At 45.5% G+C, this 20,662-nt stretch overlaps 5 protein-coding genes across 7 annotated transcripts in view; 3 read left to right on the top strand and 2 right to left on the bottom strand.

Moving 5' to 3' along the window:
• The first annotated feature begins 2,245 nt into the window (after positions 1–2,245).
• LOC120896142 (adenylate cyclase, terminal-differentiation specific-like) lies at positions 2,246–4,379 on the top strand. Its single transcript, XM_040300053.1, has 4 exons — positions 2,246–2,347; positions 2,425–2,508; positions 2,760–3,935; positions 3,998–4,379. The coding sequence occupies exons 1-4, from the start codon at positions 2,269–2,271 to the stop codon at positions 4,042–4,044; spliced, it is 1,386 nt and encodes a 461-aa protein (XP_040155987.1). The 5' UTR covers positions 2,246–2,268; the 3' UTR covers positions 4,045–4,379.
• A 1,226-nt stretch (positions 4,380–5,605) lies between these two features.
• LOC120897488 (glycine-rich cell wall structural protein-like) lies at positions 5,606–8,493 on the bottom strand. Of its 2 annotated transcripts, XM_040302428.1 has the most exons (6): positions 8,245–8,493; positions 7,849–7,866; positions 7,519–7,530; positions 6,446–6,541; positions 5,906–6,209; positions 5,606–5,814 (listed from the first exon to the last, which is right to left on the bottom strand). In XM_040302428.1, exons 1-6 carry the CDS (start codon positions 8,336–8,338, stop codon positions 5,805–5,807), a joined length of 534 nt encoding a protein of 177 aa, XP_040158362.1. In that variant the 5' UTR covers positions 8,339–8,493; the 3' UTR covers positions 5,606–5,804. The 2 variants fall into 2 exon arrangements, with proteins under 2 accessions (XP_040158362.1, XP_040158363.1); XM_040302429.1 differs by lacking the exons at positions 6,446–6,541; positions 7,519–7,530; positions 7,849–7,866 and having other exon boundaries at positions 5,906–6,248; positions 8,245–8,491.
• A 4,495-nt stretch (positions 8,494–12,988) lies between these two features.
• On the top strand, positions 12,989–14,206 carry LOC120895613 (28S ribosomal protein S15, mitochondrial). Its single transcript, XM_040299115.1, has 3 exons — positions 12,989–13,432; positions 13,508–13,703; positions 13,780–14,206. Exons 1-3 carry the CDS (start codon positions 13,087–13,089, stop codon positions 14,072–14,074), a joined length of 837 nt encoding a protein of 278 aa, XP_040155049.1. The 5' UTR covers positions 12,989–13,086; the 3' UTR covers positions 14,075–14,206.
• LOC120895612 (SH3 domain-containing protein Dlish) lies at positions 14,137–16,587 on the bottom strand. Of its 2 annotated transcripts, XM_040299114.1 has the most exons (4): positions 16,481–16,587; positions 16,099–16,315; positions 14,780–15,891; positions 14,137–14,711 (listed from the first exon to the last, which is right to left on the bottom strand). In XM_040299114.1, exons 2-4 carry the CDS (start codon positions 16,145–16,147, stop codon positions 14,547–14,549), a joined length of 1,326 nt encoding a protein of 441 aa, XP_040155048.1. In that variant the 5' UTR covers positions 16,148–16,315; positions 16,481–16,587; the 3' UTR covers positions 14,137–14,546. The 2 variants fall into 2 exon arrangements, with proteins under 2 accessions (XP_040155048.1, XP_040155047.1); XM_040299113.1 differs by lacking the exon at positions 16,481–16,587 and having other exon boundaries at positions 16,099–16,473.
• Positions 16,588–17,788: 1,201 nt separating this feature from the next.
• Positions 17,789–20,662, top strand: part of LOC120895637 (protein FAM13A) — a 42,759-nt gene continuing 39,885 nt past the window's right edge. The window contains exon 1 of the mRNA XM_040299148.1: positions 17,789–18,217. The gene's annotated coding sequence lies outside the window, so the exon portion shown is untranslated. The remainder of the gene's footprint in view (positions 18,218–20,662) is intronic.

The following is a 20,662-nucleotide window of genomic DNA, read 5'->3' on the forward strand; positions in this document are numbered from 1 at the left end:
CTGCGAAACGCTGATTTCACTATTTCGCCAGATCATGGCCCTATGAGCTTGCCTTATACGCAGTACTTTCAGCAAGCGTAAACCGGCTGATCCGGCTGAAGATTCTCATGAACTACCGACTTTACCCGAATTGATGGAAGCTAACCCTGCATCTAATACACATAATCCGTCCGACTCTCTTTCGCCGTTAATAACTTGCAGCGAGAGCACTCCCGGCGCATCTCGCTCTCTCATCCCTTCGATCGATCTACTAAACATCTACTATCAAAACGTATGAGGATTGCGCACAAAACTAGACGAGTTACGCCTCTCTGTCTATCTGAACTTGATATGGATGTGTTGGTGTTAACTGAAACATGGCTCGATGGCTCAATTTCGTCCTCTCTTATCTCGGAGGATGCGTATGTCATCTATCGCTGCGACCGAAATTCTCTCAGCAGTAACCGTTGCCGTGGTGGTGGTGTACTCATTGCCTGCTCTTCCGTGCTGAACACGTCAACTTTATCACTGCCGTTCGACACGCTGGAGTCTGTTTGGACAATTGTTAAGCTTCAAAACCTTGCAATCTATATCGGCGCCGTTTACATTCCACCCGATCTGCGTTCTTCCGAAGAAGTCCTTGACGATTTGCATGAGAGTGTTAGTTTCGTTGCTGGCAAACTTAAATCAAATGATCTTATGATGTTACTTGGTGATTTTAATTCACCATCACTCTCCTGGCAACCGTTTGCATCGTGGGTTAATCACTTCATTCCTACTGGTGTATCTCGTGAAAATGTTTCTCTGCTTCATGGAATGTCGGTAAACGGTTTGCTGCAATTATCTGGCATAAAAAATATACGCGAAAGTCAATTGGACAGAAGGTCAATGCTGCCAATGCTATGCTTTCTTGGAGCGCTGCTCCCCCGTCATAGCTTCACCTGTTCCACTCGTCGCGCTAGACAATCATCATCCTGCTCATGAGACAAGTGTGCTCCTTACGCACTCTCGCCCTGCATCCTCTCAACGAATACCTACGGCTCGTATGTTCAATTTTAGGAAACTGGACTACCAAAAGCTTCATCATATTTTAGCCGGTACCGATTGGTCCTTTACTGATGCTGACTGTGACATAAATCAAGCTGTAGCAGCGTTTACTAATGTAATCACTTCCGCCTTCCCTTCCTGCTGTCCTCTCCTATCCTGTCTACCGATCCCGTCTTCGCTCCTTTTCCGTACCATAAACTCCTTCCTACTCCTTCGTGAATAATTGTATACTATAGTCAGTAAGCACTATTGCTGTAACCCAACGTGGCCGAGCAATTAATAAAATAAAAATAAATAAAATAAATATACACGTGTTTGTTAACAACCAGCAATTCTCACTTTTTTGCTACTTTCGCACTGTGCTACTTATTAATAGACTCACACATTCTACTGTGATTGTACTGTGTCTAGATACAAAATTATGACGTGATCAGTTTATTGGCAACATCAAGGACAAACACAGTCCAGTGACCTTGCTCACTGCGAACCAGTTTGCTGGAATAGCCTACATTGCTATTCTTGGTTTAAAAAAAACACTTAATGTCCTATGGATACAAAATTGTGATCCAATATAAACTCGAGATGAAAGAAATTTCGTTCCAAATTCCAAAAGACAGTAAGATCGTAGGCCCAACGGAATCATTTGAGAAGTTAGAAAGCTTTTGAAATTAGATCCTATCCATCCATTCAAAATTGCCGTATGCTACAGATCGCCCACGATATGCTAATCTTGAGAAAAGATTAAGCTAAGCTCTACGCTTGTAAAGAAATATTCTAGAATAAGAAACCTGTTTTTTACGTTCATAACATTATTATCATATTTATATCACACACACACACATACTATCAGTGTGGGATAGTATCACCGTCAATCGGCTCTCTGTGAGCATCTTATCATGCCAGCACTTCATCCGGTATCGTACACTGAGTCGGGGAACAAGTTAAAACACATACACACACTGGCCGATTTCCCTCCCAGTGCCCGTGACTTTATTTTATCAACCCGGTTTTGGATGAGTATCGGAAAATGTAAATTCCATAGCCAAACGACATCAACCGCGTGTGAGTTCGGGTGGATGATAGTCGCCAAAAATCGCACCCCGCCATATTTTAGACATAATTTTTTAAGACAAACCGGTTTATTCTTCCAATATTCTGACCTCCGGTGTTGAAGTCGCCTCTCGATCGTGCTTTAGTTTGCGAACGACATCTCCGTGCGGCACATCCAACTTCATTCGTACGATGAAGCATTGGTATGCCTTTGCCATTGTAGGACTGTGTTTGCTGCTCGAAAGGACGAACTGTGCACCACAGTTTGGAGGTATCACAGACACGGTACCGATAGCAATTGCCCGTGAGCACGTGTAACTTATGCTTTTTGTTCTTTCCTGTATTTAGCTTTCGCGCAGGCAAGCAGTTCTATGTACGTGGTGAGGGAGCAATCGGTAGCACGTGTGGCCAAAGTGGAAATAAATAATTACAGTAAGTAGAAATTAATTTGTATATTCAAACTTTATTTTCACAGGACACTTATGATCTTTAGTCAGTTTGGACTCTTATGCTTGTGAAATATTGTAATTAAATGTCGCTAGAATGGGCTTCTATTTTAGATGTGTTTTATATACATCCTTGTTTTAATGTGAAATGCGAAAAGCTTGCTTTTAAACGATCTAAATTAAAGTGTGAAAGTAAGTTAGATACAAATATTAACGACAAGTTTCACCCGATTACAGATCCCTCCAACCCCAGTAAGGCGAATGCAATCAGTTCGATTACGTCATTGCGTAATCAGTTCAGAGTGCAAACCGTTTTTCAAGCTCCAGACCAACAAATTCAGCGACCTCAAGGAATAAGGAACCCGCTACCAAATCAGAATGCTCAGCCAAACTTGGCACGTGCTCAGCAGACTACGTTCCAACAGATTAGGCCCACCGCTGGCAGAGTTCAGCAGTTTCAACCAGCCAGGATAAACGCTCCCCAGAATCAGGTCATCACGGAACCGCAGATAGTGAAGGAGATTCAACCCTCCAGGACAAATGTTCCACAGAATCAGCTCATCAGACGGCAGCAGATAGTGCAGCAGTTTCAACCCACAGGGACAAATGCTGCCCAGGCTCAGCTCATCAGACGACAGCAGATAGTGCAGCAGTTTCAACCCACAGGGACAAATGCTCCCCAGACACAAACCATCAGGCGACAGCAGATAGGGCAGCAGCTACAGCCTACTGTGACAAGAGTGCAGCCAGTTCAAGTAACAAGGCGAACGCAAATAGTGCAACAGGTACTACCGACCGGGACAAACGCTCCCCAAACACAAACCATCAGGCGACAGCAAGTAGTGCAGCAGGTTCAGCCCACCGTGACAAGAGTGCAGCCAGTTCAAGTAGTAAGACGTAAGCAAGTAGTGCAGCAAGTTCAATCTACCAGGACAAACGCTCCCCAGACACAAACCATCAGGCGACAGCAGACCGTGCAGCAGCAGCCCACTGTGACTAGAGTGCAGCCAGTACAAGTGGTAAGGCAGCAACAGCAACCACGGGTAGTAAGCCAGCCACAACCCATCGCAACAGCACAATACACACAGGCTCAAACGGTGCAAACCGTACCTGCTCAGTCACAGTACGAGCGTGAGCTGGCCCAGTATCGCCAGGTTCTGGCTGAATACCGAGCACAAACAGGAGGAGCAGCACCTCAAGTCTACCAGACCCAAACAGCAGCGCCGCAAGTTTATCAGGCCCAAACAGCAGCGCCTGTAGTTTACCAACCCCAACCACAATACGTCCAAACATACGCACAGCCAGTCCAACAGCAGCCGTACTATGTGCAGCCGGCCCAGCAGCAGCCATACTATCAGCCGACTACCGGCCGATCCAACACTTCCGGCGGCAGGTCTTCAGGTTTGCTATCCAGTACGTATGAATTTGTTAGTGTGTAATGAGTGCAATGAGTAATTTATCCTTATTATTTTCAGCTTTCACGAATGGATTACGAGCGCTTACTGGTGGATTGTTTGGTTAAATGAATGGAATGGGGCCACCTAGCACCGGTACCATCACCAGCGAAGCAGATCAATCGAACAATAGTGTGCTTATGGTTCAAGCGTGTGGTTCAACAGATGCTAAGTATGATTTATAGTTCGTGACATTTCATTTAAATTCAAATTAATTCATCACATGTTAAATACAATAATAGGAAATATAAAAATATGCTCTCAGAATGTTACACCCAACATGATGCTTTATTTATTTTTTGCGCTGTTGGGGGATTTTCAAAGCAAGCTTTTAGGAATTTGCTCATGTCTCTCTATGTATAGTTTAGAATACAAACGATAAGATTTAAATGGAATAATAAATATTTCAAATCACATGATAAATGCTTTGGGATTTAAACTCATTTGTTTGGGTTCGTCGCTTGTTCTACACGTTGAAGGTGTTTCAGTCTTTCGTGTAAACTCTAACCTATGTAGGGGAAGGTGAAGGTGATACACGTCAGTAATGCGCATCGATAACCTGTTTTAGGGGTTTATATTTTTTAATGTCGCCTAAGGAGGAAGCTTTTAGAGTAAAGGGTAGTAAATAAATCGATTGAACGATTTGTGGTGGTCGAGGTTATACACAGTTCGATCGCTAGAGCCCAAAATGTATCCCTTCTAATCAGCCTTCTTTTCTATAATTGACAAGTCCAGCACTGAGCCATGGGCTATTTTAATACTACATGATGAAACGATGACAGAGTGACCTCAAGACTTTTAACTGTCTCGTTAACAATTTTGATTGAATCCTACTTTCTTACTGCCCTACATTCTTTAGATTTTGCTCCACGATATTTTGACTGGTTCTTCAATATGATTGTATGTGGCTTATCATAATCATCATACAATTTTGGGAAAAATCTAGTAAATCGTGACAAACATTTAAATATATCAGGAAAACGGTGAATATTCCGTGGGACAAATGAAACAGTACTAACATCTAAAAGCAGTGTAAAACCTTAAGAAAAAGTCATAAGCTTATGTGAAGCTCTGCATGCTCTAGTGGCAAACACATTTTTAGTTGAATGTACCTTTTCCACAAATGGCTTGAAAAGAAAAACGTTAGATTTTAAGCTTAGAATTAATCAACCGATTGAAAAAGACAAATGAGGTGAATTGGTTCAAAGTCTCTACAAAAAATGTACCTTATCATATACGATATCTATGAATAGCAAAATCTAAATTGTTGATCAGCTGATGACAGCTTGCAATTCACAACTACCAAGGACACAAGCGACAATAAGAAGGTCGAAACTATTGAAGACATTTTGAGTGAGCTGCGGCATTTCATCTTCCCAAAATGACTCCAACAAAATTCATTTCTCAAAAAAAACCTGCACACAAAAGGTTCGTCTCTTGTGACATTCACCAGCGCATTGAAGTCTTTTGATCCGGACAAACCTATGGCCTACATTCGAAGGGCGTAACGCTGTTAACCTGTTTCGTTGTATTTTTCGTGTATGTTTTCTCTCTCCCACTCTTTCTCTCGCTCTTTCTCCTTCGACACCAAAAAAGCTGACGTGTAATAAACTTGCAGCAAAAGGGCGGTTTCAATTTTCCCACGATATTTTATTCATAAATAAACATATAGAAATAGCTTACAACACGAAAATGGCTTCAGCGCAGCCGAGAACGACCGATTCCGTTCACGGCCAATATTTTGACGATGTAAATGAGGGGTTGTGTCATCTATCGCTACCCGTTAGCGACGTTGCTTATATACAGACTCCAAAACGGGTCGCTTCACTTAGAAGAACCTGTAACAATGCACCACGTATACAAAGATATTAGTTGATATTGGCGAACATTGGAAAGGAAAGTGTTTGAATACTCGCACACGATACTTACAAACCACCGCCGCCTCCACCGAACGAGTTAGCCGACGCTTGGGCATTGGAGGCCGAACCACCGAAACCTCCCAGACCGCCGCCGAACGAGGCGGACTGTGCCGACGCCTGTGCACCGGATCCACCGAAACCACCGCCATGGCCACCGCCGAACGAGTTAGCGTTCGAGTTACTGAACGAGCCCGAAATGCCGCCTAGACCGATGTTGAACGAGGCGGACTGTGCGTTAGCCTGGCTGCCGGAGAATCCACCACCACCGAGCAGACCACCGACCGGACCACCGTAGTGTCCACCATAGTGGGGGCCTGGATACGGGCGATAGTAGCGTGGATGGTGTCGGTATCCTTTTCGGCATGGAACGATCCCACGGAAGGGTTTTGTTTTTGATTTGAAAAGGAAGAAATAAACCAAAGCAAACGAAATGATTAATACTGAGTTTCATTTAAATGGGTGATCACTCCCCCTCCGTCAGGCATTTGCTATCAGCGCAAAGAGCAAAGAGACTTCAACAGTATCGGGACGACGAACCCAAACCCATTACCTGGATCTACGTATCCGACTGGGGCTAGTACACCGACCGGCGCTACACCGATCGGTGCTACCGCTACTGGAACCGGAACCGCTACCGGAATAAAGCCTAAAAGAACCAAACCGTTACACCGGAGTGATTAGTAGCAAACTACGTTTAGCTAGAATTACGGGAAGTGGAGTTTTGGAAGGGATTGTGAGCTGGGGAAGAGAGGTTGCGACGCAGTACGATCTTCACCAATACAGTTTCAGGAATAGGGCCGCTAATTGATCTTGACTACTACAAGTTAGAAAAAGAATAAATAAATTTGCACACTGAACAACAAAGCAAACACTTTGCATAAAACGGTTTATCCAAAAAGGGATCGAAAGATGTCCGTTATCTCAAACCGACCTTCTTGTGTGCGAAGGTCACTGTCTGCTCGTAACGTATTCTTTCAATGGAATGGTAAACATATTCTCTCGTAAAAATGCGTACAAACGATGGCAAAACGACATGCTGAAGATGTCAAGACGTTTGGTAACTCAATCATATAGCACCCTGAAGGAGCGACATGTACATCGTTCATTGCTCCATCACACGCCATAACCATCCACAGGTAGCAACCATCACTGTCGTATTTAAGATGACGCCAGGTGGGGTGTGAAATGTTGAAGAATTTTTGGGGATCTTTTTACGAAATTTATTCAACGCGTGGGATTTTATCGTTTTCGCCCCGGCGACGATCGGTTGTATGACAACACGAACAAGCACAGGTTGTTTGCGGAAGCGTAAAGATCAACAAAGAGAAACAACGAAAGAGATTCTGCCAAGTGATTCTTGGTCAAGTAGTTTGTTATTTTTAAATGATTGATGAGAGAGCCGAAAGAAGAGTTTTTTTTTAATTCAAACCCAAACGTGGTTGCAAAATAAATTGCTAAAATGGGGGTTTGAAAATAAATATTAAAGAACCATTTGGTTTTGCTAGGAAAACAAAGTTGTTTGAGAACTTAATTATTAAAAATGTCGAAGATTCGTACTGCGTCCGTTTGTTAGCAGGAGTGGGTTTTAAGGAAAATTACAGTAACCAAAGAACACTATCATACCTCTACGCAGTGCTGTTTGGTGTGTGTTTAAATGTGTGAATCCATTTATAGACATGTATGTGTTTGTGTGTGCATGTGTTCGCATGTTGAAGCAACACGACGAAAGCCAGGAAGGTCACAAAAGATGCGCGAGATGTATCGATTTCGTGTATCGTGTTCGAGAAGCAGATCGTAGACGATTGAGTAAAGACGGTTGGTTTGAAGCAAACATTAGTACACGCCGCAGCACGCGTCATAATCAGCATCATAATCGTTGGAGATAGAGACAATTTTACAGTGTATTATTTTCTGGACATTTCTCAGATTTTTTTTTTTTTTTTTGGAGAATACCTTTCCGATAGAATTTTCCTTCGGTGTAGAGCAAGCAAACAATTTTGCAATCACACAAATATTACCGACGATTTGATCGACACACCAAATTCACCATTTTTACGAAAGCGGCAACATCGGGCAGAAAAATAAACAAGGAAAATATGTGTTAATTTTCACTAACTCACTACTTATATTAAACTACTTAAACTAGCAGTTAGTGTAGTAAAGCTAAAAGGTTGTTTTCCACACAACTGACTCTCAATGGCGCTCGGGACTGGAAAAGCTACACAAACAACGATCCTACCGCCTACTGCGATACCAAACTACCAGCCCAGCGGCTTCACTACACACTGCGTTTCGCTACACACTGCGCGCCCTCTTGCGGCAAAAGCAAACCATCTCACGATGTAATACCTCCTCCAAAGCCGGGATATCCGAAGCCAAACTGGGGCGCCGGTGCAGCAACCGCAGCGGCCACCAGGGCCATCAACACTACAAACAGTTTCATGCTGAAACGGGGGGGTACGGTGGTGACTCTTCACAGATTTCACAATCAAACAACACCAATCGAACAGCGGGTTACAGTGTGGTACGGTAACTTCACGATCACGCGATTCCGTGCTTTCCGTCCGACGACGCTCGCGCAACTGCTTTCAATCGATAGACAAATAATGGTTTTTATGCTGCGCTGGGCACGGTCGTCCCTAGCGCTGCGAGCTCACTCTTGTCGCAGCATCCCTTCCCCTCAGCGATCTTGGACAAATGGGGAAGGGGGATTGGAGGGTTTTCTCTGCTCCAACAAAACAACAACTCCTCGCGAATGCCCATCGAACATTGCGGGGGGGGAGAAGCTGTAATGTTTTGCAGTTCGGCCGGCTTGGACGATATTACAAGATCACGCGCGCGGCGGGAAGCGGTGGTCGAGCAAGGTGACTTGATTGAGTCACGTTGATTTTATTTTCGGGCTGTCACGCTGGCCGGTGGACACCGTTGAAGATCACACGTTCAAGTTCAAGTTTTACGCACAGCTTGCCGATCGGGTTGTGGGTTGTGTTTGTGTGCGCGATGTTCCGAAGTTTTCCGAACGGGTCAGGTCAGGAAGCGAGCATAACATATCCTTGAGAAGCGCCGTTTCTTATTCATATGTCGTTGACCGTTTGGGTGCATGGATGGGATGGGTGGAACGGACGATGAGTGTCGGTTGAAGATGGCATGGGTCAGCGGTATACAGACGAGATTGGAGGATGTTCTTCGGGCAGGTTTCTAGAAATGGTTAACTGTTTCTAGTGCTAGGCGTTCAAGCTGTCCCATTAAGAGCACAGACGCTGACGCTGCTATGATCGTTTTACAGTTGTCTGTGGCTGGACGGGCTCGTCCAAGAGGTGACACGGAAATGACTACAATGAAAGAGATAGTTAGCTGGGTATTTCCCCAGTGTTACTCCTTTTTTATTGCATTGTTCACATAGGTCCCCACCCATCAGTAATGACCCCAGCATTGCCCGGCCACGATTGTCTGCAAAGAGAAAATAATGATCGTGACCTTCGCTCTCCATCACACGACATGTCTTCTCGTCCGTACGCCCGATACACAACCGAATGTAACAAAATCCTTCAACACTAATCGCACTCTAGTAGTACGGAAAGGGATGGAATATACATAAAAAAGATCTTCCAAAAGTATACCCTCCAGCTGGATCGATTCCAGCACAAAGTACAAGGCCTACTGCTTTGGGTGGTGTGTGCCGATCAATCAAGTGTGCGTGGTAAAACGGGTCGTCGGGGGCTTCTAAAAAGCCACCAAAAAGCCGTGACATTGTGCTTACGTGAAAGGTTTCACGAAGACGGCGGCGGCGGCGGCGGCGGCAGTAGTAGCAGAAGCCGGCCGGTGAGTAACCGAAAGCTTCGAGTGTTTTTCCATTATTTTTGCTCTGATTTTGTTGTTATGTTATCCACTCATTCGGTGATCATTGGTGATATGCTGCTCCGTTGACCTGGAAGTGGTTTTGAAGGAAATCCAGTGAAGGGACTCACCTATATCGAAGCATAATTGGTACATACACTACCCTACCCTAGGTGGGACAGAAACAGGACATTCGAAACCTCAAGGTCAGTTTGTTTGTGGCGTAGAGTTTTCACTTTTGTTTTTATTCACTTTCCATTTCTTTTCTGTTGCCTTGTGATTCGTTTTTAGCCCTTTTGGTGTGATCGGTTCTGAACCAGAGATCACTTCCTGGTTGGGGTTTGAGTTAATCTATTCTGAAGATTTCTGGAACTTCATCACACAAAAAATGTTTACTTTGCACATCATCTCAACAGCATTCAACAAAAGGGCGGCTAATGAGCTATGATGAGTGCGTAACTAATTGATGATTATGCTTCATCATCTTCTTGGCTCTCTGTTCGCGCTCCTCAGCGCTATCAGTTTTATGATCGTCTTGTAGTTAAGCTGTTTTGATCTACGTTTTTGTGAAACAAAAACACCATAAACCTGTTCTACTCCTGTTTTACGCACAAACAAACGATCCTCTCCCATTGATCACATCCGGCTGGGGATTAGATTTTTTACATTCTTGTCCTGTTGTGTTTGGTTTTGTCACGTTCTCCATAGAAGAAAAAAAAAGAATGAAATTATTCTGAATCACAGTGCTTACGCATGTCTGAGACTTTTATCACTGCAAATTCTAATTGTGGAGAGGCGCGGTGGTATGGGTGGTATTGATATCTGTTTTGTGGGAATCCCCACACGGGGCTATCATTTCAAGCACATCCGCAACCGAAAGTAAACAGTGGATCGAACATCTTAAGCGGAGAGTCACGCAGCTCTGGTCAAGGTGCAGTCGATCAGAGCAGGCGTTCGTTTGGCGGATTGCGCTTAAGGTGTGTTAGAGAGATGGATGCCGTGATGTTTAGTGTATGCGAGGGAATGAATGCGGCATTCAGAGCTGTAAGCTGCAGAGAAGTGCAGCGAGTTCAGTGGTTAGAACAGATGCATCACAAATCTAACGGAGATGCTGGAATACGATGTGCTTACCTATGAATAGATCGAAAAAAGAGATCTAATGATAACTAATAGAATAAACTACAACAGAACTCAGATTTGGAGCGTACTATACGGCATGACAGTGTCAGCCAACTATTGGACAACCAATTGAAAAGCGTTCTACTATTGAGTTGTACTCAATCAAACTGTAGCTGAAGTAAGGTCGAGTTTGCCCGGCCAAGAAAAAACATTAAGTGGCAATATTATCGAAAAGAATTAGTTGGTTCGAGATGGGTCTACCGGAATGCATCCATGGTTCCGCCCTATTTCTGGCAAGGTTGACACCGATTCCGACTCCAGAGAAATGGAATCGATAGCTTTGCCGGAATTGGCGGAATCGTCCTGAATCGTAGTCGACCGATATTAGTGTCTGTGCGTACTTTAACGGACTTTAACTACATGCCTGTTGTAGGTTCGATACCTGAATGGACCGCGCCCATAAATCTACAATGGATACAACAATAAGACAGAGCTATATTAATCGATCACATAGTGTCAAGTTAACTGCGCCTTAGTTCGTGTAATTTTAGAATATGGGTCAGTTTTTTCTTGTCCATATTTAGAGCAACGAAAACAACAAAAAATATAAAGAAAAATGATCCGATTTAATTTCAGAAACTACTATGGAGTGATCGGAGTTCACCCAACCGATCGGCTCGAAACACTTGAACACCGCAAAACGGGCAAATCCTTTTGTTGCCAGAAGTATACTAAGAGGTTCCATCAACGCTCCAAACATTTTAGGAGGAGCATACTTGCCAGAGGTGCGTGCAACGCAATGACGTAGAAAGTGTGAGATTTGTTGGATGTGTATTCTCACATTTACTAATATCGGGCAACTACGATTACGCACGATTCCGAGGATTCCGACGATTCAGGCGATTTCAGACGATTCCGAAAGATTCCAGAGGATTTCGGACGATTTCGGATGATTTCGGATGATTCCACACGGTTCCGGCGGGAGTGTTTTATCTACCCTTCGGAACTAGTTCCAACATTTGACGGAACCGTTCGGACTAGTGATGGGTAAAGTTGACATAAATTCGGAGTCGACTCCGATCCGACTCCGATAAATTTGGAATCGACTCCAGAGTCGTCTGGACCCGTTCGGACTCGTTCGGAGTCGTTCGGAGTCGTCCGGAGTCGTTCGGTGTCGTTCGGAATCGTTCGGAGTCGTCCGGAGTCGTCCGAAGTCGTTCTGAGTCGTTCGGAGTCGTTCGGAGTCGTTCCGAGTCAGAGTCGTCCGGAGTCTTTCTGAGTCGTTCGGAATCTTTCGAAGTCGTCTCCGAACGACTCTGAACGACTCATTACGACTCCGGAGGACTCCGACTCCGAACGAGGCGACTCCGACTCCGGGTGGATCTAGTGGTTCCATTTTGCCGGAGTCGGAATCGAACTAACAATAGTTGGAGTCGGATCGGAGTCGTGGGTGCGCTCCAGAGAGCACATCACTAGTTCGGACCCAGTTCCTTGTTTTTGTGAATTTTGCCAAACTATAGTGTCGTGGTACAGTCGACGACTCGCATGGGCTCTAGGCCTGACTAACTATCCGGCTATCCGGATATATTCTGACTAATAAATCATCAACAATATTCACTAGCAAACAATAACAACACAGACAACAGCCAATCTCGTCAGAGGCTATAGCGTGCCTAGACTGACCATTATTCAGGACCATTAGAAATATAGAACTGGACTTACCAAACGTAGTAAGTTTGCTCTACATTAAACATACAGAACCATTTTTACAATAATAATACTATAAAAAAAAACAACAACACACGAACAGGAAACACTAAATAACTTTAGCGAGCACCCCTGCAACGACTGCTGTACAGTGGCGAAGCTTCGCAATCTGTCGTCTAGATGGCAGCACTGTATTATGGCAAGATCAAACCCTGTTCGACTTTCCTAATTTAACGCACTTAAAATTATGCTAATTTTAGGCAAACTGCTATGTAATTCCTCATAAAAATGGCAATAGTGTATTATGTAAAAGTAATCGAGTATTTTGAGTGTAATTTTTGATTTGCCTCCCTTCCTCCTGTCACATTATTGTCAGTTTGCCTGAACATGACCGTACCTTCGCCATTCCCATCATCCAGTGACAGGAAGAAACGTAAACAAAAAAGAAAAGGAAAAAAGTCCCCGTCGGGGAAAGAAATCGTGGTGTCGGTCTTTCGTAACAATAATAATATTCAATAATTACCAACCATGAACGCGCTCGCCAAACTGAAAACGCTCACCCCCAGCATCAATCAAATCGTGCGCACGTACGCATTAAAATCGGACCTCAAAATCAAATGGGTCCGACCGGAGAAGATCCCGTGCTACAAGCCGGAGAAGTCGGGCGATTTGCAGTCCCTGCCGACGTTTGCCGGCACCGAGCTGATGAAGGATTACCGTGACTCGAAGGAGCTGGAGTCGGCCAACGAGCATGTGCGCAATCTGTTCACCATACAGCACAATCGGCGCCGGGAGATGGTGGAAAACTTTAAGGAGGACATGGTGCGAAGGGTGTACCGACACGAGCTGGACTACGGTTCCATCGAGGCACAGCGTGAGCATCGAGGGTGAGATGGTTTGTTTAGGTTCTGTTAGTGCTGATACCGCTATTTCCCCTTCCCTTTTCCAGTGGGGCTGATGACGGCCAGGATTCGCAGCTTGCAAGACTACATGGAAAAGTTCCCCCGCCAGTCCGTGGTGAAGGTTCAGCTGAAGGAGTTGATTGACAAACGCAAGCGCTTCCTTCGCTACCTGCGCCGATGGGACTATCGGCGGTTCGAGTACATGCTGGAGAAGCTTGATCTCGTGTACAAACCCTATCCAACGTAAGACAGCATATGAAATGTCCTATTTTACGAGGGAAGTTTAATCAAATTTCCTTTTCTGGCATCATATTTCAAGGCACTTCCACTGGATCACACGCAAAGACTCGTTGCGCAAGCTGACCAACATCCACTGCGACCAGATCAAAGAGACGCGACTGGAAGAGTACCGCCGGCAGTTGGAATCGCAACAGCTTGACTTTCTCGAGAACAAGCTGAAAACGCTAGAATTCATCCGCAAGGAGCAGACGGAATGCCAGGTGCCGGTGACAGTATCGAACGATGAAATCAAAGCCGTCCGCAAGCAATACGAAGAGCTGAAGCAAAAGCGAGCGGCAGCCGCGGAAAGCTTAAAAGAGCCCGAAGATTCGTAAAACTACCCTCTTGGGAGTGTTTTTGGTTGTTTGAGCAAGGAAGAGAATGCGACGACCATAGGTTTATTCTTTTCCGTTCACTTTTATTTGTATAAAAAAATACATTAATACGAATAAAGTTAATAGACTTGAGCTAGAGCGCGTGTATAAAAATATAAAAATAAAATACAAACGTTCACAATTCAAAAAAATGGTTACACTACGGACCATTTCTAAGGGGGAATGAGGAATGTACCGGTACCACGAATCGACGAACCGTTCGTGTGTGAGTGGACGGGACAGGGAAAGGGGGACAGAAAACATATAATGCTTAAACTACAGGATTATTCTCGCAACTGTCTCACACTTCGACATGGAAGAAAACGTTTGCCTTATTACATTCTACGTTGCTTGCGCGCGCGGTTTACGAATAAGTTAGAAACTAACCAATACAGGAAAGGGGATTTGAAGCGCGACGAAACACGGAACTCCTCTACAGACTCGTCATGGCAGGTGGGCGGGCGTATGCTTTGGGAATGAAACCGTACTTGCGGGTTTTCGGTGCGTAGGCCCACAACCATCCGTCGACGGTTTGGTTGTTGAGGTCGGCATAGATCCAGTCGCCTCTCCGTACGCTCAAATCGTCTGGTGCTTGTGCCTAAAACAAGGGAAGAGGTAGAACACCGTTAGTAAGAATAAATCACGATTTTAATTGAACATCCTTACCTTGTAGTCATAGAGCATTACCAGCTCCGTGCCATGATACCGTAGATCGTCCGATCCGATGCCAGGTTGTTGCTGATGTTGCTGCTGCTGCTGCTGTGTCTGCTGTTGATGCTGGGCCTGTTGCTGTTGCTGCTGTTGCTGCTGCTGATGTTGACCACCACCACCACCGAGCGTCATATTACCTCCGCCCATCGCTTGCAGACTGTTCATATCATTACCGATCGATCCCATACTATTTACACCGCCCTGCTGCTGCTGCTGCTGCTTCCCCGCATGACCCTGCAAAATGTTCTCCGCCGGGTAGACGAACCCGGACGGTATGAAGCCCTCCTGCCCGTCGCTCCGCACGATCCAGAACCACTCCGGGTCCTCCCGGTTCAGCACGGTCACAAACTCGCCCCGCTCCACCGACACGTCGTTCTCGTCGCGCGCGATAAACGTGTACAGCACGATGTACCGACCGCTCGGGTCCTTGGCGAATGGCAAGAAATCGGGCTCGGAGCTGAGACTCGCCTGCGAGTGCTTCAGCGCGTTCGTGAGCAGCCCCGGTCCAGTGCTGTCGTCCAGCACGTCCATACTGATGTCGGGCATACCGCCGTCGGTCAGGTCGGCCGCCGTCAGCCCGACGCCATTGCCGAGGCCCCCTCCACCGACCACCAGCCCGGTCGTCCCTGGGCCAGTAACACCGCCTCCTCCACTACCTCCACCACCGTTAACACCACCCCCACCACCGCCGCCTGGGGCGCCCATGGTGGAGAGATCGCGCGGCAGCTTCTTCTTGATGGCCAGATCGGCCAGCTGCGTGTTGAACGGGGCACAGTACGAGTGCGGTATGAAGCCTTCCTGCCGCGTGTCCTGCCCGATCACGTACACCCAGTCGTTCTCGCGGTACAGTATGTTCACTATCTGGCCCCGCTTCACCTCCAGCTCGTCGTCCACGCAGGGCGTAAAGTCGTGCAGCACCACCATCTTGCTGTCCGGGCTGAGACCGTGCTCCTTTTCGATGCCGACCCGCACAAGCGTTTCGATGCTGGCCGATCCAGTGATGCGGCCCATGCCATGATTCAGCCCGAGACTGCTCGACAGATCCTTGTCGATATCGCTTCCGATCGCTGCGATCAAGTAAAGAGAAAACATCCAATTTAACTAGGTTCCAGTGTGCATACGATCACCAAAGGAAAGGAAAAACACTTAGATCATTGATCGCATGGATTCCAACCAAATCACCACAGGGCATATGGGTGTGAGCGATCGCGTTCGTCCAACATCATCATCATCACACACACGCACGGAGTGGCTGAGCTCCAAAACATACTTACGTTTCTTCTTTTTCCCCCGTCTTATGCGTACGGGACAGAGGAATGCCATTATGGGAGCAGCTCGCCTAGCAGGCTTTTCGGATGCTCAGGGGGGTCGGTCGAATGGGTAGGAACCTGTGCGAGGCGCCACGGGTCCAAGCAAACGAAACGGGGGGCTCGGGGGAACTGGCCTATTCCGGATTGTGGATCTGCATCGTACCGCGACGATCACTTTTCACTGTCGCAAAATCGTTCACCACCGAGAAGGAAAAAAAACAAAAAGGCTGCTGTAGACGACGACGACAACGATCGACCGTGATTCCCACGGGCCAATGGAATGTTATTTTTATGGTAGAGCGTTCAATCGAAACGTCACGGGCGACCGTATACAGGTTTTTTTTACCTGTGGCGTAGGCTGTCTCGCTCTCCTGTCTGCTCGCCGTTTGACTGCTACGATCGCGTAGCACATATTGACACAACAACAAGTGGCATTCAACTTGCTTGTGTTTTTTTTGGCCACCATTTTTGGCCACCAAGTGCCGGTACGCTTACCCATAGTGCGTGTTTATCTTGCGAAACCGGAAACGAAGCGGAATGCCGTAAAAAGGTACACAAATAGCGATGGAAGAATCGGAACAGTGAACCACACATCGTAAACACGTCGTAGCTTGCATGCAAACCGCAGGCCAAAAATCGGCCAACACTCCAAATCAGTGCATTTTTCCTTCGCTGGCGATGTGTTTTGTAAGTAATTGTGAGGATTTTTTAGGGTTCAAGTTGGTCGCCATAAAGCTCGCGCTGGTGTGCATATCTGGTCACATTCTTGCGATGTTTCGGGCTTGCGGCCGCTTTAAACGGCGTTGCGCAGCATTCCTACGGTCTTTACTCATTGGACGCAAGGCCACGGGAGTGACAAAATGCTGACAAATTTTTCAAAACGTGAGCTTTTGCCACTTTTTTGAGTTTTGGTCCAAATTTCGTAACTTGAAGCAGCCAGGAAATAAAGTTGACAAAAGTTGACAAAAGTGAAAAAATTTTACGTTCGCCAAAAAGCGTAAACAAACAGCTATTTGGCGCAGTTGTGACCTATTGCTATGATAATAATGCAAAAATGCATGTTTATAATTGATTTTTGTACCTATTAAGCACTTCTTAAATAAAATATCTATATTTAGATATTCAGATGTTTGAGCTTTTTGTCGTTCATGTGTAGATTTTTGATTCGGACACGAGAAAAGCTGCAGTTTGCAGTTGAAAAGCAAGTTTGACAAAGTTATAAAAAATGTTAACTTTTTTTTACCTCCGTGGCCACGCGCCAATAAATTTCAATAACATTTGCACTAGACTTAAGTCAATTTCAATGCAAAAGATCAACAAAATTGTGCATTTGTATTTCATATCACGAGTTTATTTACGTTTTTTTACGCTTTCGCATGAGCGAAAGAGACGGCACGACAAATCGAGCGAGAGGGGGGCACAATAACGCACCTCGAAACGAGCACTGTAGGCGAGCAAAGGACGGGTAGTGAAAATGAGCGAGAAGCAACAATTTTCGAACGTCAAAAACGCTCGCATTGCGCTTCGGGTGACGTGAGTGTAATCACGCACGTACACACCCCCAAAACCACGCAAACGCACAGCAAGCACACACACAGTCAAATCGTACGTATGGAAAGCATAGCACACCACCACCCTGCTTTCGTACGCACACAACACACAATTGCAGTGAAAAAGTAGCAATCATTACGTACGTGTATGTGTGTGTGTGTGTATTTGGCAAACAGATTTGCAAAACCCTCTTCTAATCTGCTTGAGCCTGGTCGACGACGTGTTTTGGCCGATTTATTAGCGGCATGATAACGATAAATCTCCGTACAGTTTCGGTAGCGTGGGAGAGATTGTGAAGATTGTGTGTGTGTGCTCTGTGGGGTATATGGAAAGCAGTTTGAAGCATTTTATGTGTGAGATTCGATGAAAACGAAAAGTGTTTCCAGCCTGAAGGTTGAATGTTGAATCCGAAACAACAACAAAAAAAGAACCAGCAACGAACCATCGAGACGTGTGTTGAAGGCGACCAGAAGGTGAATCGTTCCATCGTGTGTGGTGGAGTGAAGGCGGAACGAGAATCTTTAAACGCAAGGTATGTAATGTAAATAAAAGGGTGATATATGTGTCCCCCCCTCCCCACCAACAAGGGGAAAGTGCATGGTTGCAGCAAGTGCATGACTGCAGCGCGTCACAATGTAAACAGTGAGGATGAAAGTGTCCCAAAAACATCTTCAAAACGCTTCTCCTAAATGCATATCAATTTCGTTGAGTGAATTCACCCGGGGCTACTTGGATTACTTCCAAATGTGTGACATTTTCGAAGCAACACGTCTACTGTAAACAATGCACCGCCAGCCAGCCAATCGTTGCTCGGCGTGTTGGAGGGAGAGTTGAACGGAGGGGTGTCGACAAATTATTGCGCAATTATTTTCGACATCAACATTCATCCCCACTCAGCTCTCCTCAGCACCACCTTCAAACTCACCAAAGGTTAATGAACGTTTTCGGATAGTGTGATGCGAGCCGGAAAGGGGAAAGAAAGTTGCAGTTGCACACACACACACACACACCCCGCTTGGTGTCACCGTGCGCACCACTACACGGGTTGCAGACCCGATCCAATCATAATCGAGGCCGCTCGAGGCCATCATCTAGGCCCGCGACAGCACAACAAAAGCAAAACACGATCGCTTACCCGCCACCCGGTGGCACGATTGCGATCTGTGCCGGTTGGTACGCAGCAAACAGCCTTTACTTTTACTTCTATTTTTAGCAACAAATCATAGCATGCCGGCCAACCCACCAACCTCCAACTCCCCAAAATAAGCAACCCGAAAACACAACGAATTGGAGCCAAAACATGCGGCGAAACGAATTGTGGGCAAAAAGAGCGACTCGTATGGACTGAATCGCGATCGAACGGCAAGACGATAAAGATGAAATTTTACAGCTGGAGTTTGATGGAAATCTTTTTTTGCGACTCATCGAAAGCGAAGGGAACACGTCCCGACGGTTGCACAGTTTCAAAGTGCACGGCTGATATATGAGATTAGCAAGGTCGTGGGGCTAGACACGACACGTGTGTGTATATGGGGATTAAACACGTAAGCGACGGCGGATTGTCGATGTAATCGATCGGATGACGCGCGTGTCACACCGCACCGTGTCTAGAAGTTGTATTGTATTTATTAAGTAATCGAGAGAATCAATGTTCTCGGCTCTCAGTTATGATCCGTTTCAGTGTCGCTGTCTTACAGCATTAGAGGTACATTTAATTGTACACACCAGCACCACTGATAAGCGCCTTCCTCCCCACTGAGGGGGACTTGCTTCATCATGCAGTCGAGCCACTTCACCGAACCACCACTGTCACACGCCTATTACTAGCGACACGCTTGCACGGGGGATGATAGCGGTTGTTTGGTTCTATTATTAAACTCATCATTATCACTCCCACCCCAAAGTGGCCCCCCAAAAAAAAAACGACCCAAGCCCGGAGGCTCGACTCTTCATCAACACGCGTTTTGAGCGTTTGTTTTTGCGCTGCAATCATCTAACGCAGAATGAAGCGAAGCACAATCGCGCACAATTTCGTGGCCGAATGGTCCCACTCAAGGACTTTTACTTTCCCTTCCTCATCATCGGTGCCCACCGTCCCATGCTCGCTGTTTCTGTCGGACACCCGGTGCTGTCCGAGCACGGTAGATAATTAAAGCGTGGCCGGTCAGGTCAGGACGGGTTGTTTGTGCGATTTTTCGGGGTTTTTTTTCTGCAGATCGGAAGTGTGCCCACGCTGCGTATCGTGTAGTTTTGATTTTTTGTACCGAAACTATAATTTTACGCTCCCCAATTGTGAGCTGTATGAAGAAGAAAAATGCATTTTAAATGCGATTTATTGATGAATTGTACCGGGTGAATCAAAAAGGCGTAGGGGAAGTCGGGGTTGGTTCGACACGGTGGGTAGCATTGACACCTTGCCGTTTTAGTAATTATGGAACTTTTTAAAGAAAAATAATCGATACACCTTATTTATATTAACTGTTTTGAATATTTGAGTCACACTTTACTGATCAGAAACCTGTCAATTGTAAAAAAAAAAAAACAAAAAACAAAATAAACACTTGGTTGTTCTGATTGATAGCCGCTGTACTTTTTTACTTCTGGGACATAATAATTTGGTTTAATAAACGCCACAATTCCTTGTTTCCGTGTTAATAGTATTGTTTTATAAACGCTATTGATTAGTTCTGTATCACAGTGCGTAATTTTTATATTAAACATTATAGTATAAAATGTTCCCAAAACTTGTGTGGCCAATGGGGGTAAAATCGACACCAGACTTATTTGTAATATGTATTTTTTTTAAATATCGTAATTTGAAAGTGCATATATTTTGTACAGAGCAAACACTCAATTAAAAAATACCTCAAAATATCAAGGAGCTTTTAATTATGGAATTAAGCTATCATCATCTCATAAAACGTATTAGTCACTGAAAGCCAAGCCTACAAGTGGGTACAGGCAGGCCTTGACCGAC

Source organism: Anopheles arabiensis, chromosome 2 (assembly GCF_016920715.1).
Source record: "Anopheles arabiensis isolate DONGOLA chromosome 2, AaraD3, whole genome shotgun sequence".
NCBI classification, from domain to species: Eukaryota; Metazoa; Arthropoda; class Insecta; order Diptera; family Culicidae; genus Anopheles; species Anopheles arabiensis.